General features: G+C 41.9%; 1 protein-coding gene across 3 annotated transcripts; it reads left to right on the top strand.

Moving 5' to 3' along the window:
* On the top strand, positions 1-20,325 carry LOC141171866 (uncharacterized). Of its 3 annotated transcripts, XM_073655495.1 has the most exons (5): positions 1-97; positions 9,922-10,130; positions 10,658-10,755; positions 10,951-11,041; positions 17,233-20,325. In XM_073655495.1, the coding sequence occupies exons 2-5, from the start codon at positions 10,100-10,102 to the stop codon at positions 18,402-18,404; spliced, it is 1,392 nt and encodes a 463-aa protein (XP_073511596.1). In that variant the 5' UTR covers positions 1-97; positions 9,922-10,099; the 3' UTR covers positions 18,405-20,325. The 3 variants fall into 3 exon arrangements, with proteins under 3 accessions (XP_073511596.1, XP_073511597.1, XP_073511595.1); XM_073655496.1 differs by lacking the exons at positions 1-97; positions 9,922-10,130 and adding an exon at positions 10,517-10,574 and having other exon boundaries at positions 17,236-20,325; XM_073655494.1 differs by lacking the exons at positions 1-97; positions 9,922-10,130 and adding an exon at positions 10,517-10,574.
* The last annotated feature ends 4,931 nt before the right edge of the window (positions 20,326-25,256 follow it).

Below are 25,256 nucleotides of genomic sequence, written 5' to 3'. Positions count from 1 at the left end.
CCCGCCCTTTTTGGTGACGTCATCCAATCAGCAGCTTCCATACTTCACGCTGCCTTTCCCCACGTGGCTCCTCCTGTTCCGGTGTGCGGCTCTGCAGGTGCGGCTCTGTGCAGACTCCGCGTTATTCTCTATGCGGATTATTTCTTCCTTCTATATCGCCGCCATACTCTGCAGCGCTGTACACAATTATCACACTCACTATAGTCCTTATTCACACCTGCGATTCCTATTTGTGTCTCTGCAGTGATTGCGGTTTCCTTTTCTCCTCCAGACAGTAATGGCCTCCCCTCTGTACCGGCCGCTGTAATAACTCTCCCTTCTCCCCTGTGACCCCACAAGATAATATTCCCCTCAGAACTCCTCCTATGTGCCCGAAATAGTATTACTGCCCCCTGTGTGCCCCCATATATCAGTAATATCCCCTGTGTGCCCCCATATATCAGTAATGTCCCCTGTGTGCCCCATATATCAGTAATATCCCCTGTGTACCCCCATATATCAGTAATATCCCCTGTGTACCCCCATATATCAGTAATGTCCCCTGTGTGCCCCATATATCAGTAATATCCCCTGTGTACCCCCATATATCAGTAATATCCCCTGTGTACCCCCATATATCAGTAATGTCCCCTGTGTGCCCCATATATCAGTAATATCCCCTGTGTGCCCCCATATATCAGTAATATCCCCTGTGTGCCCCCATATATCAGTAATATCCCCTGTGTGCCCCCATATATCAGTAATATCCCCTGTGTGCCCCCATATATCAGTAATGTCCCCTGTGTGCCCCATATATCAGTAATGTCCCCTGTGTACCCCCATATATCAGTAATGTCCCCTGTGTACCCCCATATATCAGTAATATCCCCTGTGTACCCCCATATATCAGTAATATCCCCTGTGTACCCCCATATATCAGTAATATCCCCTGTGTGCCCCCATATATCAGTAATGTCCCCTGTGTGCCCCATATATCAGTAATGTCCCCTGTGTACCCCCATATATCAGTAATATCCCGTGTGCCCCCATATATCAGTAATGTCCCCTGTGTGCCCCCATATATCAGTAATGTCCCCTGTGTGCCCCCATATATCAGTAATATCCCCTGTGTGCCCCCATATATTAGTAATGTCCCCTGTGTGCCCCATATATCAGTAATGTCCCCTGTGTGCCCCCATATATCAGTAATGTCCCCTGTGTGCCCCCATATATCAGTAATGTCCCCTGTGTGCCCCCATATATAAGTAATGTCCCCTGTGTGCCCCATATATCAGTAATATCCCCTGTGTGCCCCCATATATCAGTAATGCCCCCTGTGTGCCCCCATATATCAGTAATGTTCCCTGTATGCCCCCATATATCAGTAATGTCCCGTGTGCCCCCATATATCAGTAATGCCCCCTGTGTGCCCCCATATATCAGTAATGCCCCCTGTGTGCCCCCATATATCAGTAATGCCCCCTGTGTGCCCCCATATATCAGTAATGCCCCCTGTGTGCCCCAATATATCAGTAATGTTCCCTGTGTGCCCCCATATATCAGTAATGTCCCCTGTGTGCCCCCATATATCAGTAATGTACCCTGTGTGCCCCCATATATCAGTAATGCCCCCTGTGTGCCCCCATATATCAGTAATGTACCCTGTGTGCCCCCATATATCAGTAATGCCCCCTGTGTGCCCCCATATATCAGTAATGTCCCCTGTGTGCCCCCATATATCAGTAATGTCCCCTGTGTGCCCCATGTATTAGTAATGCCCCGTGTGCCCCCATGTATTAGTAATGTCGCCTATGTGCCCCCATGTATTAGTAATGTCGCCTATGTGCCCCCATGTATTAGTAATGCCCCCATGTATTAGTAATGCCCCCTGTGTACCCCCATATATCAGTAATGTCCCCTGTGTGCCCCCATGTATTAGTAATGCCCCCATATATCAGTAATGCCCCCTGTGTGCCCCATGTATTAGTAATGCCCCGTGTGCCCCCATGTATTAGTAATGTCGCCTATGTGCCCCCATGTATTAGTAATGCCCCCTGTGTGCCCCCATGTATCAGTAATGCCCCCTGTGTGCCCCATGTATAAGTAATATCCCCTGTGTGCCCCATGTATCAGTAATGCCCCCTGTGTGCCCCCATATATCAGTAATGCCCCCTCTGTGCCCCCATGTATTAGTAATGCCCCCGTGTGCCCCCATGTATTAGTAATGTCGCCTATGTGCCCCCATATATTAGTAATGTCGCCTATGTGCTCCCATATATTAGTAATGCCCCCTGTGTGCCCCAGTATATCAGTAATGTCCCCTGTGTGCCCCCATATATTAGTAATGTCGCCTATGTGCCCCCATATATCAGTAATGCCCCCTGTGTGCCCCCATATATTAGTAATGTCGCCTATGTGCCCCCATAAATTAGTAATGTCGCCTATGTGCTCCCATATATTAGTATATTAGTAATGTCGCCTATGTGCCCCCATTTGTATTATTATTATTTATATAGCGCCATTGATTCCATGGTGCTGTACATAAGAAGGGGTTACATACCAAATACAGATATCGCTTACAGTAAACTAACAATGATAGACGGGTACAGGGGGAGGAGGACCCTGCCCCTGCAGGCTTACATTCTACAGGAACGGGGGAGGAGACTGTCGGTTGGGGGGTTGTAGTCAGGGCTGTGGAGTCGGTAAGCCAAACCTGCGACTCCGACTCCTCAATTTCCCTTACGCCGACTCCCACATATATTGTTTATATTTAAGTGAAAAATTTATTGTAGTATAATGTGAACATCAGACATTTAATCATTTTTTGATACAATAATCAAGATATTTAGATCGAACATAATATATACACACTACTCAAAAAAATAAAGGGAACCCTGAAATAACACATCCTAGATCTGAATGAATGAAATATTCTCATTGAATACTTTGTTCTGTACAAAGTTGACAACAAAATCACACAAAAATCATCAATGGAAATCAAATTTATTAACCAATGGAGGCCTGGATTTGGAGTCACCCCCAAAATTAAAGTGGAAAAACGCACTACAGGCTGATCCAACTTTGATGTAATGTCCTTAAAACAAGTCACAATGAGGCTCAGTATTGTGTGTGGCCTCCATGTGCCTGTATTACCTCCCTACAATGCCTGGGCATGCTCCTGATGAGGTTGCGGATGGTCTCCTGTGGGATCTCCTCCCAGACCTGGACTAAAGCATCCGCCAACTCCTGGACAGTCTGTGGTGCAACGTGATGTTGGTGGATGGAGCGAGACATGATGTCCCAGATGTGCTCAATCGGATTCAGGTCTGGGGAACGGGCGGCCAGTCCATAGCTTCAATGCCTTCATCTTGCAGGAACTGCTGACACACTCCAGCCACATGAGGTCTGGCATTGTCCTGCATTAGGAGAAACCCAGGGCCAACCGCTCCAGCATATGGTCTCACAAGGGGTCTGAGGATCTCATCTCGGTACCTAATGGCAGTCAGGCTACCTCTGGCGAGCACGTGGAGGGCTGTGCGGCCCTCCAAAGAAATGCCACCCCACACCATTACAGACCCACTGCCAAACCGGTCATGCTGAAGGATGTTGCAAGCAGCAGATCGCTCTCCACGGCGTCTCCAGACTCTGTCACGTCTGTCACATGTGCTCAGTGTGAACCTGCTTTCATTTGTGAAGAGCCCAGGGCGCCAATGGCGACTTTGCCAATCCTGGTGTTCTGTGGCAAATGCTAAGTGTCCTGCACGGTGTTGGGCTGTGATCACAACCCCCCATCTGTGGACGTCGGGCCCTCATACCACCCTCATGGATTCGGTTTCTAACCGTTTGTGCAGACACATGCACATTTGTGGCCTGCTGGAGGCAGTCCTGCTGCTGGGTTGTTGCCCTCCTACGGCCCTCTCCACGTCTCCTGGTGTACTGGCCTGTCTTCTGGTAGCGCCTCCAGCCTCTGGACACTACGCTGACAGACACAGCAAACCTTCTTGCCACAGCTCCCATTGATGTGCCATCCTGGATGAGTTGCATTACCTGAGCAACTTCTGTGGGTTGTAGAGTCCGTCTCATGCTATCACGAGTGTGAAAGCACAACCAACATTCAAAAGTGACCCAAACATCAGCCAGAAAGCATTGGTACTGAGATGTGGTCTGTGGTCCCCACCTGCACAACCACTCCTTTATTGAGGGCGACTTGATAATTGCCAATAATTTCCATCTATTGTCTATTTCATTTGTACAACAGCATGTGAAATTGATTGTCAATCAGTGTTGCTTCCTAAGTGAACAGTTTGATTTCACAGAAGTTTGATTTACTTGGAGTTATATTCTGTTGTTTAAGTGTTCACTTTATTTTTTTGAGCAGTGTACTTACCTATATTTCTTCTTTTTTCCCATACTTATCCTCTCGTACCTACAGTTATCCTAACCTAGCTATACTTATCCTTAATTACACTTACCCTTTTTTCTTATTTTTATTGAATTGAAATATATTTAGCCTTTATTATGTATTCTTATCTTTTTTTACCTATACTTTTTTTTTTTTTTAAATATACTTATTGTTTCTTACCTATATTTATCTATAGTTATGCTTTTTTATCAATACTTATCCTTCCCTACCTATACTTATCTTCTTTTTTGTTATTTTCGTTTTTTTTTTACATATACTTATTGTTTCTTACCTATCCTTATACAATATATATTGTGAGGCAGTGACCCGGCTCGTGTACGAGGGACGGTATATCTCCCCCAGAATGTGTACAGAGACCTATTAAAACCATTGGAGTGCATTGCAGTCACAGACACACCTGTGGCTACAATGCAGGAATGAAGGTGAGCATTGACCTAGTCAGGCTATCTGGCTAAGGCAGATTAGTAAAAACCTGACAGGGCCTTCATTTCTGGGAGGAGGTCACAGGAGGCAGTGGGGCGGCCTCCTCCGTCCAACCCGGGTTTTCCAGTGGCTCTTGCCACAGATCCTTTAAAACCCATGCTCTAAGGATTATTGTTGTTCTATGTTGGAACCTGCTAGGAGCACAGCAGGAAACCTCAGCAGGATTGAGGGTGGCTGAACCCATGCCTGGGAACCCTAGGCACCTGTCAGGCTCTGAGCGGCCGGCACAGCCTTTGCCCACGGCAACCATTGTGTATGGACTTTCTGTTAACCCGGCTGCGAACCGGAGGACTTTCTGTTAACCCGTGAGTTGCTGAAATAAAAGCTGTTTATGTTGGACTTGCTTGGGTCACTGCCTCAGTTACTGCACGGTGTGAACACCGCCGCTTTACAATATATATATATATATATATATATATATATATTCTGAATGATGGGGCCCATCAGACTCTAGATACTTCACTGCCAGGCACCATTATTAGGCATTTAAGTACCGTAGTATCTAGGCAGTCCCATACTATCGAGTACTTGGGGGAGGAGGTCCGTTGAGTCAAACCTTCTTAGATGCCATGTTTGCTTTGGACAGCAGCAAGTGGTTCAGCTGTCAGGGTTTTTGTTGCGGCTGCACCTGTTCACCCCTGCGGTGTACATCTGTTATGGTGCCTAAAAGAGTTAATTTTTTTTAAATCAACTGTTTAACTTGTTAATAATAAAAAGTAATAATCCAGCAAAAAAGAAAAATTAAGACGGCATTTACCAGTCTCGAAGAAACGTCATGTCCTTTATTTCATTTCTAGTTTAAAAGTGGCAAGCATGGAGAGCGGGGAGGAAATAGACGGACAACCGCCGTTTCGCGCTTGTAGCAGCGCTTCTGCGGGTCCTGGTAATCAGGTGACGTAGAGACACTTCCTTTTAAACAGGTGTAAACACATAATACGTCAACAACATTGTTATTATTATTTATTATTATAGCGCCATTCAATCCATTTGAAGGGGATATACAGTACAGACACACCTTCTCATTTAAAGATTTTTCTGTATTTTCATGACTATGAAAATTGTACATTCACACTGAAGGCATCAAAACTATGAATTAACACATGTGGAATTATATACTTAACAAAAAAGTGTGAAACAACTGAAAATATGTCTTATATTCTAGGTTCTTCAAAGTAGCCACCTTTTGCTTTGATGACAGCCTTGCACATTCTAGGCATTCTCTTGATGAGCTACAAGAGGTAGTCACCGGAAATGGTCTTCCAACAATCTTGAAGGAGTTCCCAGCGATGCTTAGCACTTGTTGGCCCTTTTGCCTTCACTCTGCGGTCCAGCTCACCCCAAACCATCTCGATTGGGTTCAGGTCTGGTGACTGTGGAGGCCAGGTCATCTGGCGTAGCACCCCATCACTCTCCTTCTTGGTCAAATAGCCCTTACACAGCCTGGAGGTGTGTTTGGGGTCATTGTCCTGTTAAAAAATAAATGATGGTCCAACTAAACGCAAACCGGATGGAATAGCATGCCGCTGCAAGATGCTGTGGTAGCCATGCTGGCTCAGTATGCCTTCAATTTTGAATAAATCCCCAACAGTGTCACCAGCAAAGCACCCTCACACCATCACACCTCCTCCTCCATGCTTCACGGTGGGAACCAGGCATGTAGAGTCCATCCGTTCACCTTTTCTGCGTCGCACAAAGACATGGTGGTTGGAACCAAAGATCTCAAATTTGAACTCATCAGACCAAAGCACAGATTTCCACTGGTCTAATGTCTATTCCTTGTGTTATTTAGCCCAAGCATGTCTCTTCTGCTTGTTGCCTATCCTTTGCAGTGGTTTCCTAGCCGCTATTTTACCATGAAGGCCTGCTGCACAAAGTCTCATCTTAACAGTTTTTGTAGAGATGTGTCTGCTGCTAGAACTCTGTGTGGCATTGACCTGGTCTCTAATCTGAGCTGCTGTTAACCTGCGATTTCTGAGGCTGGTGACTCGGATAAACTTATCCTCAGGAGCAGAGGTGACTCTTGGTCTTCCTTTCCTGGGGTGGTCCTCATGTGAGCCAGTTTCTTTGTAGCGCTTGATGGTTTTTGCAACTGCACTTGGGGACACTTTCAAAGTTTGCCTAATTTTTCGGACTGACTGACCTTCATTTCTTGAAGTAATGATGGCCACTCGTTTTTCTTTACTTAGCTGCTTTTTTCTTGCCATAATACAAATTCTAACAGTCTATTCAGTAGGACTAGCAGCTGTGTATTCACCAGACTTCTGCACAACACAACTGCTGGTCTCAACCCCATTCATAAGGCAAGAAATCCCACTTATTAAACCTGACAGGGCACACCTGTGAAGTGAAAACCATTTCCGGTGACTACCTCTTGAAGCTCATCAAGAGAATGCCAAGAGTGTGCAAAGCAGTCATCAAAGCAAAAGGTGGCTACTATGAAGAACCTAGAATATAAGACATATTTTCAGTTGTTTCACACTTTTTTGTTAAGTATATAATTCCACATGTGTTAATTCATAGTTTTGATGCCTTCAGTGTGAATGTACAATTTTCATAGTCATGAAAATATAGAAAAATCTTTAAATGAGAAGGTGTGTCCAAACTTTTGGTCTGTACAGTACATAGCACAAACAATTACAATAAATTTTGAACAATACAAGTCGGCGAGTGGTACAGGAGGAGCGAGGACCCTGCCCGCGAGGGCTCACAGTCTACAGGGGATGGGTGAGGATACAGTATGCGGGGGTAGAGCTGGTCGTGCAGCGGTATAGTGGAGCGAGAGTTACTGCAGGCTGCAACATGTTAAAAAAACAAATATAAAATGTTATAAAAACAAAGAAAAATAGGATCAATTGTTTAATCCTAAAGGGCCATTAGCGTTGGATCACAGAATCGACTAAGCTTCTCTTTGCAGAAGTATTTTTTTGTGATTCCCCCCCCCCCTCTATCAGGGGATTTAACTATTTCTAACCCGGCAAATTTCAAGACTTTTGAGTCGGCACCATGACAGTCAGTTACATGTTTGATAAACCTCTGTGATCTTTTTTTGTCTCTATAGAATGAAGGCACTCTCTAATCCTAATAAAAAGGGGACAAATAGTTTTATGTGTTTACACCTGTGTCTTTACGTCACCTTATTACCTGGACCCGCAGAAGCGCTGTTACAAACGCGAAACGGCTGTTGTCCGTCTTTTTCCTCCCCGCTCTCCATGCTTGCCACTTTTAAACTAGAAATGAAATAAGGGACATGATGTTTTTTTACGACATTGATGAGTGCCGCCTTCATTTTCTTTTTTGCTGGATTATTACTTTTTGCATTTTGAGCAGAACACCACGTACCCTTGAATTTTGGTATATGTTCATGATAACAGGTGGATCTGTTCAAGTATCAACGAGGTGGTGCAGGAGCCTTTATACTTGAAATAATAAAATGTGTCTTCTGCTTTTTGCATGTTTTTTTCTTTTTACAAGAATTGTTGGCACCAATTTTCTTTTGAAACATTGCTTTTTCCTGGTATTTTTCTTGTAATATAGGAAAGCCTAACACCAGAAATAAGCCCCATAAAACACTGTACATGGAGACTTTGGTATCAAATAATTTCTATCCCCAGTGTTTGTGGAACAAAAAAGCATTTCTAAATGCCTCAAACTTCTGTGTGTGAATCAGACATGAGATCTAACGTGATAGAAGATTACTGTCTGGGGAAGACGGGAAACATTCATATAGACGGCCAGTGGTGATGTAGTCAGTGACTGACTGTGGCCAAATAGGTTTCTAAACCCGTAGTAGAAGATGAAGATGTCTTCCTCATAATGAAGTAGTTAGTAGGGCTGTGGAGTCGGGAGTCCGTGTCCATTTTGGTGGAGTCGGAATCAGTATAACATGGACCGACTCCAACTCCTAAAATAAATAATAAATTGAGTATAGTAGTTCAATGCAGTTTGTAGGGAATATTTTTTCATAAGAATTTGGGAAAGTTATGAAATGTCCTATAAATGTCTGTCCTATTCCTGATCTAAGAGTTTAGACTTCTAGCTGAGAGGAATCTGTGCTACAGTAGTTATCACTTAAACATGAGCCGTGTATGAGAGAGTCGTGGAGTTGGTATCATGGAAATTGAGGAGTTGGAGGTTTGGCTTTCCAACTCCACAGCCCTGGTAGTTAGTTCTCATGTAACGTGTAATGAATATCTTTCACGGGTGTGTCAGATGTGACAGACAGCCGCCCTGCAGTTGGTTGCCGGAGATCTTTGTTTGGCATTACAGGCACCTTCTTATATCTTTTTGACTCTAAGACCCAGCGGCTACCTTCCTGTTGCTAGTTAACACCCTGGCCTGGGTGTATAAATACTTTCACTTTGCAGTAGGGAGGTGCCGGTGATATTCACATGACCTTTTGTGAAGGCTTGGAGCAAGTGCAGTTCTTACTTCCTCTCTGGTGGGAAGAGGACATGTGTGCAATCTCTCTTAAGTCGACTCAAGCTAAGCTACTTCCCCCGTGTCTGTCTCCCCTTGCTGTCTTTGGTGTTAATGGGGAGCGACTAGCGCTCATCCCTTTTTCGTTTCCTAGCCAGACCCTAGCTCTAGAGAGAGACAGTGTTTTAGGTTCCTGTTCGGCGATTGGTGAGCAACCAATATAGGGATGGTAGGGAAGGACAGGGTGAGATCAGATCAGCCTAGGAGGTCTCCATCCTCTCTGTCCTTAGTGTCTGGGCTCCCTTCCCCTGATCTCTTTGTGTTGCACTTTGTCTTTCCTACACTGTGCGTGGCAATATCTCCTGCAGTATTGCTAATGCCGATTCCAGTGGCAGTAAATGAGATGAGAATTAGCGTTATGGACGATGAGTCTATGAGAAACGTATTCAGCTGCAGACTCCGAGGAAGAAACTGCTTGTTGTCTGTGGCCTAAAATATATTGGTTTTATTACTAGATGTAAAGAAGAAAACTAGATACCGTAAAATAATAAATCTCATATGTTTCCCTTATTACACTGGATTTTTATGATATTACATCGGCTCATCATCTTCTCATTCAGGTCTTTACAGTATTGGATACTCTACTGAAGATCCTCTATATGTGATTGAACCATCCAGGATGGACATGGACAGAGACAAGATGGCGGAGAGGATATTACACCTCACCCTAGAGATCCTCTTCCAGGTTACTGGAGAGGTGAGAGATTCTGATGACGTCACATTACATCATTCTTATCTATGGGAATAACAGATGGACAGAACTGGAGAGGTGAGGACTCTGGAAATGTCTGTAGTGAGATTTATTAATGTGTCTCTCCATAACCAGGATTACACAGTAGTGAAGAAGACCTCTAGTGAGCGCTGTCAGGACCCTGTGTCTGAGGGATGGGGAAGACCCCTGAGCCCAATCACAGGACCTCAGTCTCACTTCCTGATACATGAGGACATCAATGACCAGAAGATCCTAGAACTCACCTACAAGATGATTGAGCTGCTGACTGGAGAGGTGACACTGCTGGGAATGCTGGGACATTATACAGTAACACTATGGAGGGATCGGGGGGATGACTGTATCATTGTATGTGTCAGGTTCCTATAAGGTGTCAGGATGTCGCTGTCTATTTCTCCATGGAGGAGTGGGAGTATTTAGAGGGTCACAAAGATCTGTACAAGGACGTCATGATGGAGGTTCCCCAGCCCCTCACATCACCAGGTCATAGACCGGACTAAATACACATGGCCTATAATTATCTGTATGAAAGGAATGAATTCAGTCCCTGTATGTGTTTCCTCCAGATCCATCCAGTAAGAGGACAACACCAGAGAGATGTCCCCGTCCTCTTCTTCCACAGGACTGTAAGCAAGAAGATCCCAATGTTCCTCAGGATCATCAGGTAGATGGAGAGAAGGTGTCATGAGATCTCCCCTATGATGTGTAGACGGCTGTGAAGGTCTTGTGCTCAGTCGTGTTTTGTCCCCCAGTATTATATGTTTTATACTTGTGTAATGAGAACGGTGGAGATGGCAGGATTAGAGCTGATCATACATGTGACTTCTCCATCTGTCTGTGACTTATATATTTGTTTCAGGGTGAAGATCTGACCCATATTAATATTACAGAGACATATGTGAGGGGTGATGAGCGGTGTAAGGAGGAGATTCCTACATATGACTACCCAGGTGAGTAGTGACCACTTAATGCAGAGAAGTCACAGATTCTTCTCAGTCACCGGCTGTGGCTGCTTTATCGGTGGTGTAGTCCGGCCGTATCACAATCGTGTGATCACCATTTTGCTGCTGGAGCATAACATTCTCCTCCACCCAAAAATGTACAGATAATTTTGTGAAATTGTGAAAGCCCTTTTCTATAGAACTTACAACCTGGAGGATCCACTTACCCTCTGGTAGTAGAAGATACTTCTGGTAGTAGAAGATACTAATTCTCACCTGCCCATGTCTGTAAACTACAAAACCAAAAGGCAGCGTACGTTGAATGTGCTGACGACTTTTACGATCAGCAACATTAAATGTGCAGTGAGGGCCAAGACTTAATTTCTGTACAACGGAGTTTCCCTTTATCTCAACTTTTCAAACTATCTTCAAACAGGATCTTGATAAACTACATAAATAACATTACACCTGTGCCATGATATGTCTCTAAGCTGTGCGTGGCTGATGGCTGTAATATACATCTATTCACGCCTGCAGGAGATGTGGTGGCATGGCTCCAGCCCTGGTTTCATGGATTCACTCCACGTCATGAATTCCATTATTTTTTTGATCCTAAGGAATTCAGATTACTGTACAATCTCTCCTGAAATGGGGGCACTAATACTTTCTCTACTCTTCTGGTCAGGACTCATCATACCTCCAATGGTCCGCCATAAATGAGTGCAACTCCGGTTTAGTGTTGGAGCTCTCCCTCATACATATGTTGTTGTTGGGGATGTAACAGAGAAAAAATTTTTTTTTTTTGCACATTCTGTATGATAGTTTGATTGTGGTGGGATTGGTCTGACACCCTAGCTCTACATTATTATAAAAAGTTTTCTTTCAATGTCTTATATTTCTTCTGGAAACTCATCTGACAAAATATTGGCCCTTACAATAGTTTTGATTGCCAAGAGCCACCGAGCCCCATACTCCGTTATACCAGGGAGGTGTCACCATTAGTTACTCATTTTTCTCTGATGAAGACTGTTGAGTTTGATCATTTCAGTAGATGTGTTATTGACTATACTCACAGTTTTGACTACAGTAGCTGGGGCCCAAAATATTCTGATTTAATTACTTCTTGCAGTGGATTGACTGATATAGATTTTGAGGTTATATTAATGCTGAAATGTCTAACATTAGATGTGCCCTTGTTTATGGACATATAGAAATAATGGCTTCTCCAAATGTCTCCATGGGTTCCAGGCGACCGGAGTGTCCCACCTGGAAACCCCAAACAACATATCCATGGGGCCAGGCAACTTGATCATCCCAACCTGGTCTCCCCAAATGTATCCATGTCTCTCAGATGGTCAATGGAGCAGATCTGTATCTTTCCAATTAGGGCCTAATACCCTTAGGCCGGAATCATGTAGAATCCAAATGTGTGTCTCTTTTGATGGAGCAGCCATGCTATCCATTTTCTGTCCTGAAGGATGTCTCTCATTCTCCTTGTAAAGTATTTCTGATTCTCCTTGATCTAGCTTGCCGCACTAAAGACATCCCTGTTTATATTTACATCTGTGTAAGGTCATAAGGTCATCAGTCAGAAGTAAAGGTGCAGGTCTCACTCAGGTCTCATTGTTTGAGCTAATCAATTTACATAGCTGGTATCATAGGGGGGTATTGTAAATAAACATCTACCTGGCTTTTAGTACAGTATGTCATTAGCATATTAACAGACATCATTGTTTCCAAAGGAAGAGAAGTCAATATTCAGTTTTATACAAATAATCGTATGTCCTTCTTGACCACTCACAGAAATACACATACATTCACAAGTCAACACAAAGATAATAGTGTATTTCTCTTGGCTTAACAAATCTAATCGTCTGGCTGATTAAGATTGTAAGCTGTATGGTCACATAGGGTGAGATGCTTTCCAGTTGACTGAGGCAGGGATCAGATTACTCCAACTGGACAACACCCACCCACACTGCCAGACTGGATGGGCAGAACCTGCGCCTCCCAGAACTTCTGGTTCCGACGTTTCCTCCATCGCCAGCACCGCCTGCAGAAAGAATAACTGTAGGTAGTGATTCACTGCACACTCCTTTTGGCATGCAAACAGTTTTTTTCACGTAGAGTAATTCAGACATAAAAAGGTGAAGGGATATGTAACAGAAATAATTTTTAACGTTTTGATCCTGCCAGAGTCTTATTCATAATGTTGCTTTGAAAAATAGAAACCATTCATAAATGTCAAGACTAAAGGTGCATCTCACAAAATTAGAATATCTTCGAAAAGTTAATTTATTTTAGTTCTTTAATACAAAAAGTGAAACTCCTATATTATATAGAGTCATTACAGACAGAGTGATCTATTTCACGTGTTTATTTCTGTTAATGTTGATGATTATGGCTTACAGCCAAGGAAAACACAAAAGTCATTATCTCAGTAAATTAGCATAATTAACAAAAAACAACTGCAAAGGCTTCTTAATCATTTAAAAAGGTCCCTTAGTCTGTTTCAGTAGGCTCCACAATTATTGGGAAGACTGCTGAGTTGACAGATGTCCAGAAGGCAGTCACTGACACACTCCACAAGGTCCCAGAGTCTGGAGGAAGAGTGGAGAGGCCACAATCCAAGCTGCTGGAGGTCTAGTGTGAAGTCTCCACAATCAGTGATGGTTTGGGGAGCCATGTCATCTGCTGGTGTAGGTCCACTGTGTTTTATCAAGACCAAAGTCAGCGCAGCCGTCTACCAGGACATTTTACAGCACTTCATGCTTCCCTCTGCCGACAAGCTTTATGGAGATGGAAATGTCATTCTCCAGCAGGACTTGGCCCCTGTCCACACTGCCAAAAGTACCAATACCTGGTTTACACACAACAGGATCACTGAGCTTGATTGGCAACAAACTCGCCTGACCTTAACCCCATAGAGAATCTATTATAGAGAATCTATGGGGTATTATCAAGAGGAAGATGAGAGACCCCAGACCCAACAATGCAGACGAGCTGAAGGCTGCTATCAAAGCCACCTGGGCTTCCATAACCCCTCAGCAGTGCCACAAGCTGATCGCCTCCATGCCACATTGCCGCATTGATGCAGTAATTGATGCAAAAGGAGCCCCGACCAAGTATTGAGTGCATTTACTGAACATGCATTTCAGTAGGACATTTCAGATTTTAAAAACATTTTTCAAGCTGTTGTTATAAAGTATTCTAATTTACTGAGATAATGACTTTTGTGTTTTCATTGGCTGTAAGCCATAACCATCAACATTAACAGAAATAAACACTTGAAATAGATCACTCTGTGTGTAATGACTCTATATAATGGATCCCTCTGTGTGTAATCACTCTATATAATAGATCCCTCTGTGTGTAATGACTATATAATAGATCCCTCTGTGTGTAATGACTCTATATAATAGATCCCTCTGCATGTAATGACTCTATATAATAGATCCCTCTGTGTGTAATGACTCTATATAATAGATCACTCTGTGTGTAATGACTCTATATAATAGATCACTCTGTGTGTAATGACTCTATATAATAGATCACTCTGTGTGTAATGACTCTATATAATGGATCCCTCTGTGTGTAATGACTCTATATAATAGATCCCTCTGTGTGTAATGACTCTATATAATAGATCCCTCTGTGTGTAATGACTCTATATAATAGATCCCTCTGTGTGTAATGACTCTATATAATAGATCCCTCTGTGTGTAATGACTCTATATAATGGATCCCTCTGTGTGTAATGACTCTATATAATAGATCCCTCTGCATGTAATGACTCTATATAATAGATCCCTCTGTGTGTAATGACTCTATATAATAGATCCCTCTGTGTGTAATGACTCTATATAATAGATCCCTCTGTGTGTAATGACTCTATATAATGGATCCCTCTGTGTGTAATGACTCTATATAATAGATCCCTCTGTGTGTAATGACTCTATATAATAGATCCCTCTGTGTGTAATGACTATATAATAGATCCCTCTGTGTGTAATGACTCTATATAATAGATCCCTCTGTGTGTAATGACTCTATATAATAGATCGCTCTGTGTGTAATGACTCTATATAATAGATCCCTCTGTGTGTAATGACTCTATATAATAGATCCCTCTGTGTGTAATGACTCTATATAATATAGGAGTTTCACTTTTTGTATTGAAAACTGAAATAAATTAACTTTTTGATGATATTCTAATTTTGTGAGATGCACCTGTATATACATATTTATATACACAAAAATTATATACCTAAGCCTTTCATATGCTCGTCCTGAATGTACTTGTAACTGTCACACAATCTTCAGCGGCTTATAGGACATCGGTCCTGCAGGTAAGTATTGCTGATACTCTGGCTTCATAGTAAATCATTGGTAAAAAGATAGGTTAATGGAAGCAAAACGATTAATGATTAAGTGGAGGAGCAAAGGAGCCGGGGCCAAGGAGTAGAATGACAGAGCTTAGATGGTTAAAAAGTTAGGTATCAGGGCAGAGACATAAGGAATATAGGTCCCCAAATAGTTGAGTATAAAGGCATGTTAGGTATAGGACAGAGACATATGAGCAATATAGATAAGTAGTAAAGCTTATTAAGTAACAGATCAGTATAGAAGCATGTTATATGATCATGCCAGGTGGCTTGTCTGTCTGCACAACGTGTGCTGGGTGGCTACCTTTAATGGAGCTGTGAACAGGCGCTCCCGCGCCTACGTCTCGTGCATCTGTCTCTAGTTGCGGCTGGAGGGTTTATGTATGTTTCCCCGATTACCGGCAGACCGGAAGTGTGTGTGCTTGGACCTGCCCCCCGGAGCTTGAGTCACAGGCAGGTGACACCACCTTTGTGAGTAGGTTTGAGATGTGCGGGACGCCTACTCGCCATATCTCCACCTGAAGGGTGTGGCTGCAGAAGTGAAATGCTCAGCCACTGTTTTTTTTTTCTGTCTGGTGAAGGAAGTCTCCAGACCGTGTGTGTGGAAGCCAGAGAGCTCCACAGAAGGACTTTGTGGTGAAACTTTGTGTTACCTGGAGCGGGCGAAACCCCGCTCACCTATGAACTGTACTATACTTTATCTTTTTGTTTCCCGTTATCCCGGAGAGGCCGTGTTTATTTTGCGGAACCCTGCCATGGTTTATGCCATTAATTAATAAACCAGCTGTAAGTTAACCCAATAAGTGTTTCTGCCTCTGTGAGAGCCGAGCAAATCGCTTTACCACACCAGGGTTTGCAACAACGGATAGTGGATTTGTGGCTGGCAATGCAGTCCCTAATGGGTTGAATAGTTTTCCATATGTATTGTAGACCACATGGGCGTTTGATTACATATATCACAAAGTTAGATTCTCTGCAGAATGAATGAGGCCACGTATGGTGACAGGAGCAGATGTCGCAGGAGCAGATTACACAGGAGATGGGGCCCACCATTTGCAGAAGCCCTAACATGACAAAATGGCAGAAAACCAGAGCAATAGAAATCCCCAGAAAGTGACTGCATTTTGGAAGTTATAACCCTCAGTGAATTAGTCTATAGAAGTAGTGACTACTTTGACTCCACAGACACTTCCTGGAAATTATCACATTAGATATTGGACAGTGAAAATTGCAAATATATTATTTTATTGCCCAACACATAGTGTCCAGATTGTGCTCCAGGAGACCCAAACTGTAAATTCAGTGGTTTCTTCTAACTATAGTAATGCCAAATACATGGATGATAAATGTGGTTTGGGCGCACTGCAAGGCTCAGAAGCAAGGGGAGATCTGACTTTGGGAGAGCGGATGTTGCTGGATTAGTATATGGAGGCCATGTTGCTTTTCAAGAGCCTTTTGAGACCTTAATAATGTGGAAACTTTTGTTTTCCCACTGACAGATAATGGACCTGAGTGGGGACTTGTTATTTGCCGGATGAGTAGAAGTTTTTATTGGTATTATTTTCATCTACATAACATTGTTTGGTGGCTTCTTATTCCATATTTGGGAGGCAGAATGAACAAATAGTTGAACACCACGCTCCACTGGTTCATCCTATGAGGTTTTCTATTAGACTGTGAACTGTCATTGTCTTGGTGAATAATTCAGTGTTTTTACATAACTTGCCATTTCTACTGACAGTTTAATTAAAAATGTTCAAAAATATAAAATTCAAGGATATTTTACTCAAAAAAAATAATTGTTTTTATTCTTAGCAGATAACTGCACCAGGAGATCAGAGGGACAGCTGACATCTTCAATTTTTAAATCCAATGATCTTGAGATCCCACAGGATACAATTGAAGTGAATGCCATTACTCCAGATATACCATCATCCCTTCACAGCAAAGATCTGTCATCTGATCCTATGAAACAGGTCCTGTCTTCTGATTCATTACCGACTACTAAGGGAAATCTAAGTCACAAAATAAGCATTAAAAAAAAAACTGCTCCTAAAGCAAAGAAGCCATTTTCCCCTTCAGAATATAGAAATAGTCTTTCCCTCAAAAAGTCTTTTCTTAAACATCAAAAAATGTACACAGCAGAGAATCAAATTTCCTGCTCCAAGTGTGATAGATGTTTTAACCAGAAATCTGATTTTGTTAGTCACCAGAGAACTTATACAGGGGAGATGCCATTTTCATGTTCACAATGTGGAAAATGTTTCGCAAAGAAATCAAGTCTTACCAAACATCAAAGAACTCACACAGGGAAGAAGCCTTTTTCATGTTCAGAATGTGGGAAATGTTTTGTGAAGAATGTATCTCTTCTTAGTCATCAGAGAATTCACACAGGGGAGAAGCCATTTTCATGTTCAGAATGTGGGAAATGTTTTGTGAAGAATGTGTCTCTTCTTAGTCATCAGAGAATTCACACAGGGGAGAAGCCATTTTCATGTTCAGAATGTGGGAAATGGTTTACAAAGAAAGCAAATGTCATCAGGCATCAGATAACTCACATAGGGGAAACGCCTTTTTCATGTTCAGAATGCGGAAAATGTTTTAACCAGAAATCAAGCTTTGTTAAGCATCAGAAAATACACACAGGGGAGAAGCCTTTTTCATGTTCAAAATGTGGGAAATCTTTTATACAGAAATCACATCTTCATACACATCAGAGAACTCACACAGGGGAGAAGCCTTTTTCCTGTTCAAAATGTGGGAAATGTTTTGCAAAGAAATCAAATCTTATCGCACATGAGAGAACTCACACAGGTGAGAAGCCATTTTCATGTTCAGAATGCGGGAAATATTTTGCAGAGAAATCAAATCTTATCAAACATCTGATAACTCACACAGGGGAGAAGCCTTTTCCATGTTCAGAATGTGGGAAATGTTTTGCAAAGAAATCAAATCTTATCAAACATCAGAGAGCTCACACAGGGTAGAAGCTTTTTTCATGTTCAGAATGTGGGAAATGTTTTAACCATGAATCAGATGTTGTTAGGCATCAGAGAACCCACACAGGGGAGAAGCCTTTTTCATTTTCAGAATGTAGGAAATGTTTTAATCAGAAAGCGCATCTTGATAGCAGCTGGAGAGACCACACAGGGGAAAATGCCGCAAAGTATACCCAACTAGTCTCTGTACAGACTAGCTGCACAACTTAAAGCACCAACTCGGATCTAAATCCGTAATAGACCATTGAGGAGTTTCTCGTACCTCCTGAGGAACCTTAGGGGAGGCCGCAACACACTGTCAACTAGGGGAAAGGAAAGTGTGAAGTAAGATACAAAACCCTTGGGGAGAAACTAAAATACATTCGTATAGGGCAATGAAGGCAAGCTAAGGAGAACCAAAAAGAACAAGTATAACCTCCCACAAACCTAAGCGTGATAGAAGGAAAAGGTGCTGGGGGGGGGGGAGCAAACAGACCGGGAGGATAGTTTCACCTTTGTGGTAAAACTTAAAAAAATCATCCTGACCCACAATTACTTTGAATTTGATAACCACATATATCTACAGGATATGGCTTCACAGTTTGCAAATTTTCATGGCCAAGATTGAAAGTGACTTCTTGTCCTCATTGACAATATTTTAATCATCTGGACGAAGTCTGAGCAACAGCTAAAGACGTTCCATGAGCACTTTAATCAATTTCATCCCACCATAAACTTAACACTCAAGTACTTCTGTACTAAAATTAGTTTTTTTGGACACCATCATTAAATTACAGAACAATGAAATATAGCCATTCCTGTGCCAGAAGCCAACTCACTGTCCAACATCCCTTAAATGGGTCAGTTTCCATCCACAACACATAATCTCTATTGTCTACAGCCAAGCCATCATATACAATCGGATATGTTCCAACCCTATGGACAGAGACAACACGTTGGTGGCCTCAGAAAAACCTTTTTGAACCAGGGCTACCATCCAACAACAATTGAAAACCAGATTGCAAGAGCCACCAGAATATCAAGGAATCCTCTCCTACATTTGAAAACTAAACAAGAAAGCAACTGGGTGCCTCTCGTAGTCACCTACAATCCAAATCTGGAGGTGCTAAGGGAAGCTGCACCGAAATTACAACCATTATTACAAAAAGATGCCAAATTACAATCTATATTTCCAGATCCCCAACTTCGGTGATTTACGCAGCTCCAAATCTACGAAGCATCCTTGTCAGAAGCTCCCTGTCCTCTCCAACAGCTACAGGAACCTTTCCCTGCAGCCAGAAAAATGTAAAACCTGTCCATTTATAATGACCACGAACAAGATAAAGATTCCCAACTCACATCAGGACCACAAGATCCCATATACATTCAGCTGCATTACATCTAATGTAGTGTACTTAATTATATGTACCAAATGTTCAACTGGGGGTCTGTATGTAGGGGAGACAGGGCAAAAAACTTAGAAGGGTGAATTTTAATCGCCACACAGTAATAGAAAAAATACATATACCTGCTGCAAACATTTTTGTATCCCTGATCACAGCATCATGGACATGAAATTACTTGTATTAAAACGTAATTTCAAATCTCAGAGAGACAAAATAAATTTGGGAGTCCAAGCTTATGACAATCGTTGGCACACTCAGCAGCACTCAGCTGTATCGCATGGATTTGTGTCTTCCTACATCCACTAAGCATTGTGTTCCTCAGACCGTTTGGGAGCATCACAATCATTGACCAGACCTCAATCACAGGACAATAAAACTTTCACACTCCTTATATTTGAACTGTTTCAATATTTACGGCCACAACTGCTTCTCTCTCTCCAATACTGATAGTTCTGCTTCACATCACTTGTCTTACCTATTGCATTATTCTTGTGCCCTGTTGTGTATAAATATGTGACTCTTCAGATTGTGTTATACTGTGCCTGATGAAGAGACGTGAGTAGTCCCAAAAGCTTGCAATTTATTACCTTTTGATGGCTAACTGAAAAGATGGTATCAACCACTGAGGACTTCAAATTGTAATATTTTTCTCCCAACAGCAATTTTAAGATCTCTCCACAGGTGTTCAATGGGATTTAGATCCATACTCATTGCTGGCCAATTCAGAACTCTCCAGCACTTTGTTTCCATCCACTTATTGGTGCTTCTTGAAGTATGTTTGAGGTCCATTGCCATGCTGGAAGACTTATGATCTAGGATGCAAACCCAGCTTTCTGACAATAGGCACTACATTGTGACCCAAAATCCTTTGGTAATCTTCAGATTTCATGATGCCTTGCACACAGTCAAGGCACACAGTGGCAGAGGCAACAACACAACCCCAAACCATCTTTGAACGTTCGTCATATTTCACTGTGGGTTCTGTGTTCTTTTCTTTGTAGGCTTCATTCTGTTTAAGGTAAACAGAATAGAGAATTTTGGTAAAGCCCATCATGTTGGTCTCATCTGTCCAAAAGATGCTTCCCCAGAAGTATTTTGGCTTACTCATGTACATTTTGGGGAACTGCAGTCCAGCTTTTTTATGCCTCTGTGTCAGCAGTGGGATCTTCCTGGGTCTCCCGCCACAGGATTTCAAATGTTGACGGATAGTTCACGCTGACATTGATGCACCCTGAGCATGCAAAACCACTTGAATTTCTTTGGAACTTGACTGGGACTGCTTATCAGACATCTGGACTGTGAAGACACAAGGTTTTCCATGGGCAGAACACTAGTCAGACAACACAGGGTGAAGGTATACAGTGTGGCAATCATTTATTGAACCACCAGCAATTAATAACATATAGAACAGTCCCAGCAAATACATGAGATGGTGTAAAATTACATAGTCTCACCCTTCCACTGGCCTGCCCGGATTAGAGCCGTGAGATATGTGTTCTGGGGACCTGATTATCCCAACCAGGCTTCTTCACATAATCTCTGAGAGTTCAGCAATGGTCAGTGGAGCAGTTCTGTATCTTTCCAGCCAGGGCTGTGGTCCCTTAGACTCTCATTCTGTAGTGTCTCTTTGAACAGATGCAGAGGCCCCCTTTTTATAGTTCAAATTTGTCCTTTCAAGCCATCATTCACAAGTGAAGGGTTAGGGATCATGATATTAATTTACAATGCTCGAATATCCACAGCTCATCCCCCCCCAATGTTGGCTGGCAAACACCCTACAATGGTATTTAACATACAGGTGCATCTCACTAAATTAGAATATCAGCAAAAAGTTAATTTATTTTAGTTCTTCAATACAAAAAGTGAAACTCATATATTATATTATATTATATTCTAATTTAGTTAGATGCACCTGTATCTTAGGAAACATTCATTGTTCAGAGTCCCTGTATGGCAGATGATACACTGTAAGAGAGGATATAAGATGTAGATAACAGCCATTCGTCAATTACCAATATCTCCTCAAGTGATCAGCATTCAGATTTATACGAACAATAGTCTGTGTTGAGCAACCAAAGAAGAACACAGGTTAAAAGAGTCAACATAAAAATAAAGGTATATTGCTCTTGGCCATCAGAAAGTATGTTTGGCATAATTAAGAAGGAAATCTGTGTCGTTACATGGACTATCCTGCGGTGCAACCTTTCATCAATTTTTGTCTGTCGTCCACATCCAGGGAGATTAGCTACAGTGCCATGGGTTGCAAATTTATTGATTAGGTTGCGCACCAGACATCTGGAGATGGACTTGCAACCTTGAAATTGTTGATATTTTTCAACAATTTTGGCTCTCAAGTCCTCAGACTGTTCTCTTCACCTCTTTCTGTTCTTCATGCTTAGTGTGGCACACACATGCACACAATGCAAAGATTGAATCAACTTCTCCCTTTTTATCTGGTTTCAGGTGTGATTTTCATATTGCCCACACCTGTTACTTGCCACAATTAAGTTTGAACAAGCTTCACATGCTTGAAACAATGTTGTTTACCCACAACTTTATCAAGGTGCCAACAACTTTGTCTTGCCCATTTTTGGTGGTTTTGTGTGAAATTATGTTCAATTACTTCATTTTTTGGAACAATTTTAAGGGAACCAACACTTTCAGCATTTCATCCTCTACCTGTTCAACTATATTAGGAGGCTTGTAGCAAACTCCAATTAGCAGCTTTCCATTATTACCATTTCCATGTACAGTTACCCATACTAACTCTACATTGTCGAAGCTTCTCCCAATGTCGTCATTGATCACAAGTCTTAAGTTGGATTTAACGAAAATACACACCCTCTACCTTTTTTTTTCTTTCCTATCCTTTCTGAATGTAGTGTAACCCTCTATAGTTTCACCCAGTCATGGCTTTCATCCAGCCAGGTTTCCGTAATGCCCACCACATTGTAATCTGTGGCTGACATACGAGTCTCTAATTCATTCATTTTGTATGCAAGACTTCTTGAATTTGCCAGCAGACATTTAATACTATTAGAACATTTATTACTCTTACTCGCCGCCTTACTTTTGTTGAATGTCCCAGCCCCCTTAAATCCTCATTGACCTTTACTGTCTCACTGTGTGTACTCTCTCCCCTTATTTGCAAAACTACCCTCTCTCCCCCAAAATCCTAGTTTAAAAGCGCCTCCCTCCATCTGACCATTTTTTTCCCTCACTCCCTCATCAAAGCTGCACCCTCCCCATTGAGGTGCAGCCTGTCCCTATTGTAGAGCCTGTAGCTGACAGAGAAGTCGGCCCAGTTCTCCATGAACCCAGACCCTTTCTTCCTGAAACATATTTATCTCCTTAAGCTCCTGCTGACTTTCTAGTGATGCTAGTGGAATCGGCAGTATTTCTGAAAGCACCACCTTGGAGGTCCAGTACTTCAGCTTCTCTCCTAATTCCCTGTAATTACTTTTAAAGACCTTTCACCTCCCTCTAACTTTGTTATTGGTAGCAATGTGTACCATGACCGCTGTTTTCCCCAGCCCCACCCAATAATCTGTCTATTTGATCGCATGAATATCCGCCAAATTAACTTTGGAGTTATCTTAAGGACAATAATGTTTAAACTTAACGAGATATTGGAGACGGCGCCTGACCCACCTGGAACCAAGAACTCCCTCTACCCCAGACTCCTGATACCCTTTCAAATCCACCTTAACTATGGACCAGGTGTCCCCTCAAATTTTTTTTAAAAGAGAAGAATGGAAAGAATTATTGATTTTCCAGGCAATAGGAAGTTGCAAGTTAACTGTCCCATGATTTAAAATAATAATTTTATTAGGACCTTCATATTTAGGTGCAAACTTTGTAGACCTTTTAAGTGCAGATTTTTTGAGGACAACCACATAAAATTCCCCACCTTAAAGATAGGAGCCTTCCTACAGCTGCGGTTAGCACCTCTTTTTTCCCGGTCACTAAATACCAAAAGATCCCTTTTGACCTCCCACCAGACCTTAATTAATTGGGGGCAAAATCTCCTCCTCTGGCATGTAAGACTATCATCCTGAAAAATTCCCAAACACTGGATGAAAACTACCACAGTTAATAAAAAAAAAAAAGGCAAGGTCCCGGTAGCCTTAGAGGATCGGTTATTTAAAGGAAACTTGATAAGGCACGGAAACTCCACCCAGTCTTTCTGTTTAGAGGAGACAATCCATAATACTGCTCTATTTCCTGTTTCATCCTTTCAGTTTGACTATCAGTCTCAGGATGATAACCTGTGAGAAAAGACAGCTTGATACCCAATCTGGAGCAAAATCTATACCACAAACTAGCCAGAAATTGAACCCCCTCAACCAGAAATTATGTTTTTGGGAACACAATGAACTTTAACGATATGAGAAATGAACAAATTTGCTAAGCTGCTAGCAGTTGGCAACTTTTGAAGTGGCACCAAAAGAACCATTTTGCTAAAACGGTCCACCACCACGACAGTGTTACCACCAGAGTTAAGGAAATCTGTGGCAAAGTCTATGGATAAGTGGGTCAAGGGCTGCAACAACATCGTTACGAAAGAGATAACCCGCTGAGTTTGAAGAAAGGCTTTTTGCCCTGGCAAAGACTTTGCATTTAGGGCTTATACCCATATGTTAGAAATAAAATGTTCCGTATTCTTGTCATGCAATTGCTATGCGATTTTCTCGATATATCTAGATAGATATTTTTATATATCTATCTCACGCAAATGACTTCAAGTTGTCATTGATGTTATAGGGGGCAATACACAGTGTTAAGAACTGGGGCATGTGAACCTTTGATCAGGGTCATTCGGATGTTTTTGGTTGTCATTATGATTTAAAAAGAGAAAACACAGTAGTTTGACAACAAATGGCTTCACCCAACCAATAACCATGAGTGGAGAGAATATATATATATATATATATAATGTGTGTATATATGTGTGTATATATATATATATATAATGTGTGTGTGTGTATATATGAATATATATAATATGAATGAGAACAACAAAAAATCTCATCTCATCAAGAGAATGCCAAGAGTGTGCAAACCAGTCATCAAAGCAAAAGGTGGCTACTTTGAAGAACCTAGAATATAAGACATATTTTCAGTTGTTTCACACATTTTTGTTAAGTATATAATTCCACATGTGTTAATTCATAGTTTTGATGCCTTCAGTGTGAATGTACAATTTTCATAGTCATGAAAATACAGAAAAATCGTTAAATGAGGTGTGTCCAAACTTTTGGTCTGTACTGTATATATACACACTGCTCAAAAAATAAAGGGAACACTGAAACAGCAGAATATAACTCCAAGTAAATCAAACTTCTGTGAAATCACACTGTCCACTTAGGAAGCAACACTGATTGACAATCAATTTCACATGCTGTTGTGCAAATGGAATAGACAATAGATGGAAATTATTGGCAATCATCAAGAC

The sequence above is a fragment of the Phyllobates terribilis genome, unplaced genomic scaffold (assembly GCF_046119375.1).
Source record: "Phyllobates terribilis strain yellow unplaced genomic scaffold, ASM4611937v1 Scaffold_12__6_contigs__length_324123572, whole genome shotgun sequence".
NCBI lineage: Eukaryota > Metazoa > Chordata > Amphibia > Anura > Dendrobatidae > Phyllobates > Phyllobates terribilis.
Note: the sequence above shows the minus strand (reverse complement) of the source record. Positions and strands in the feature narration are given on the sequence as shown.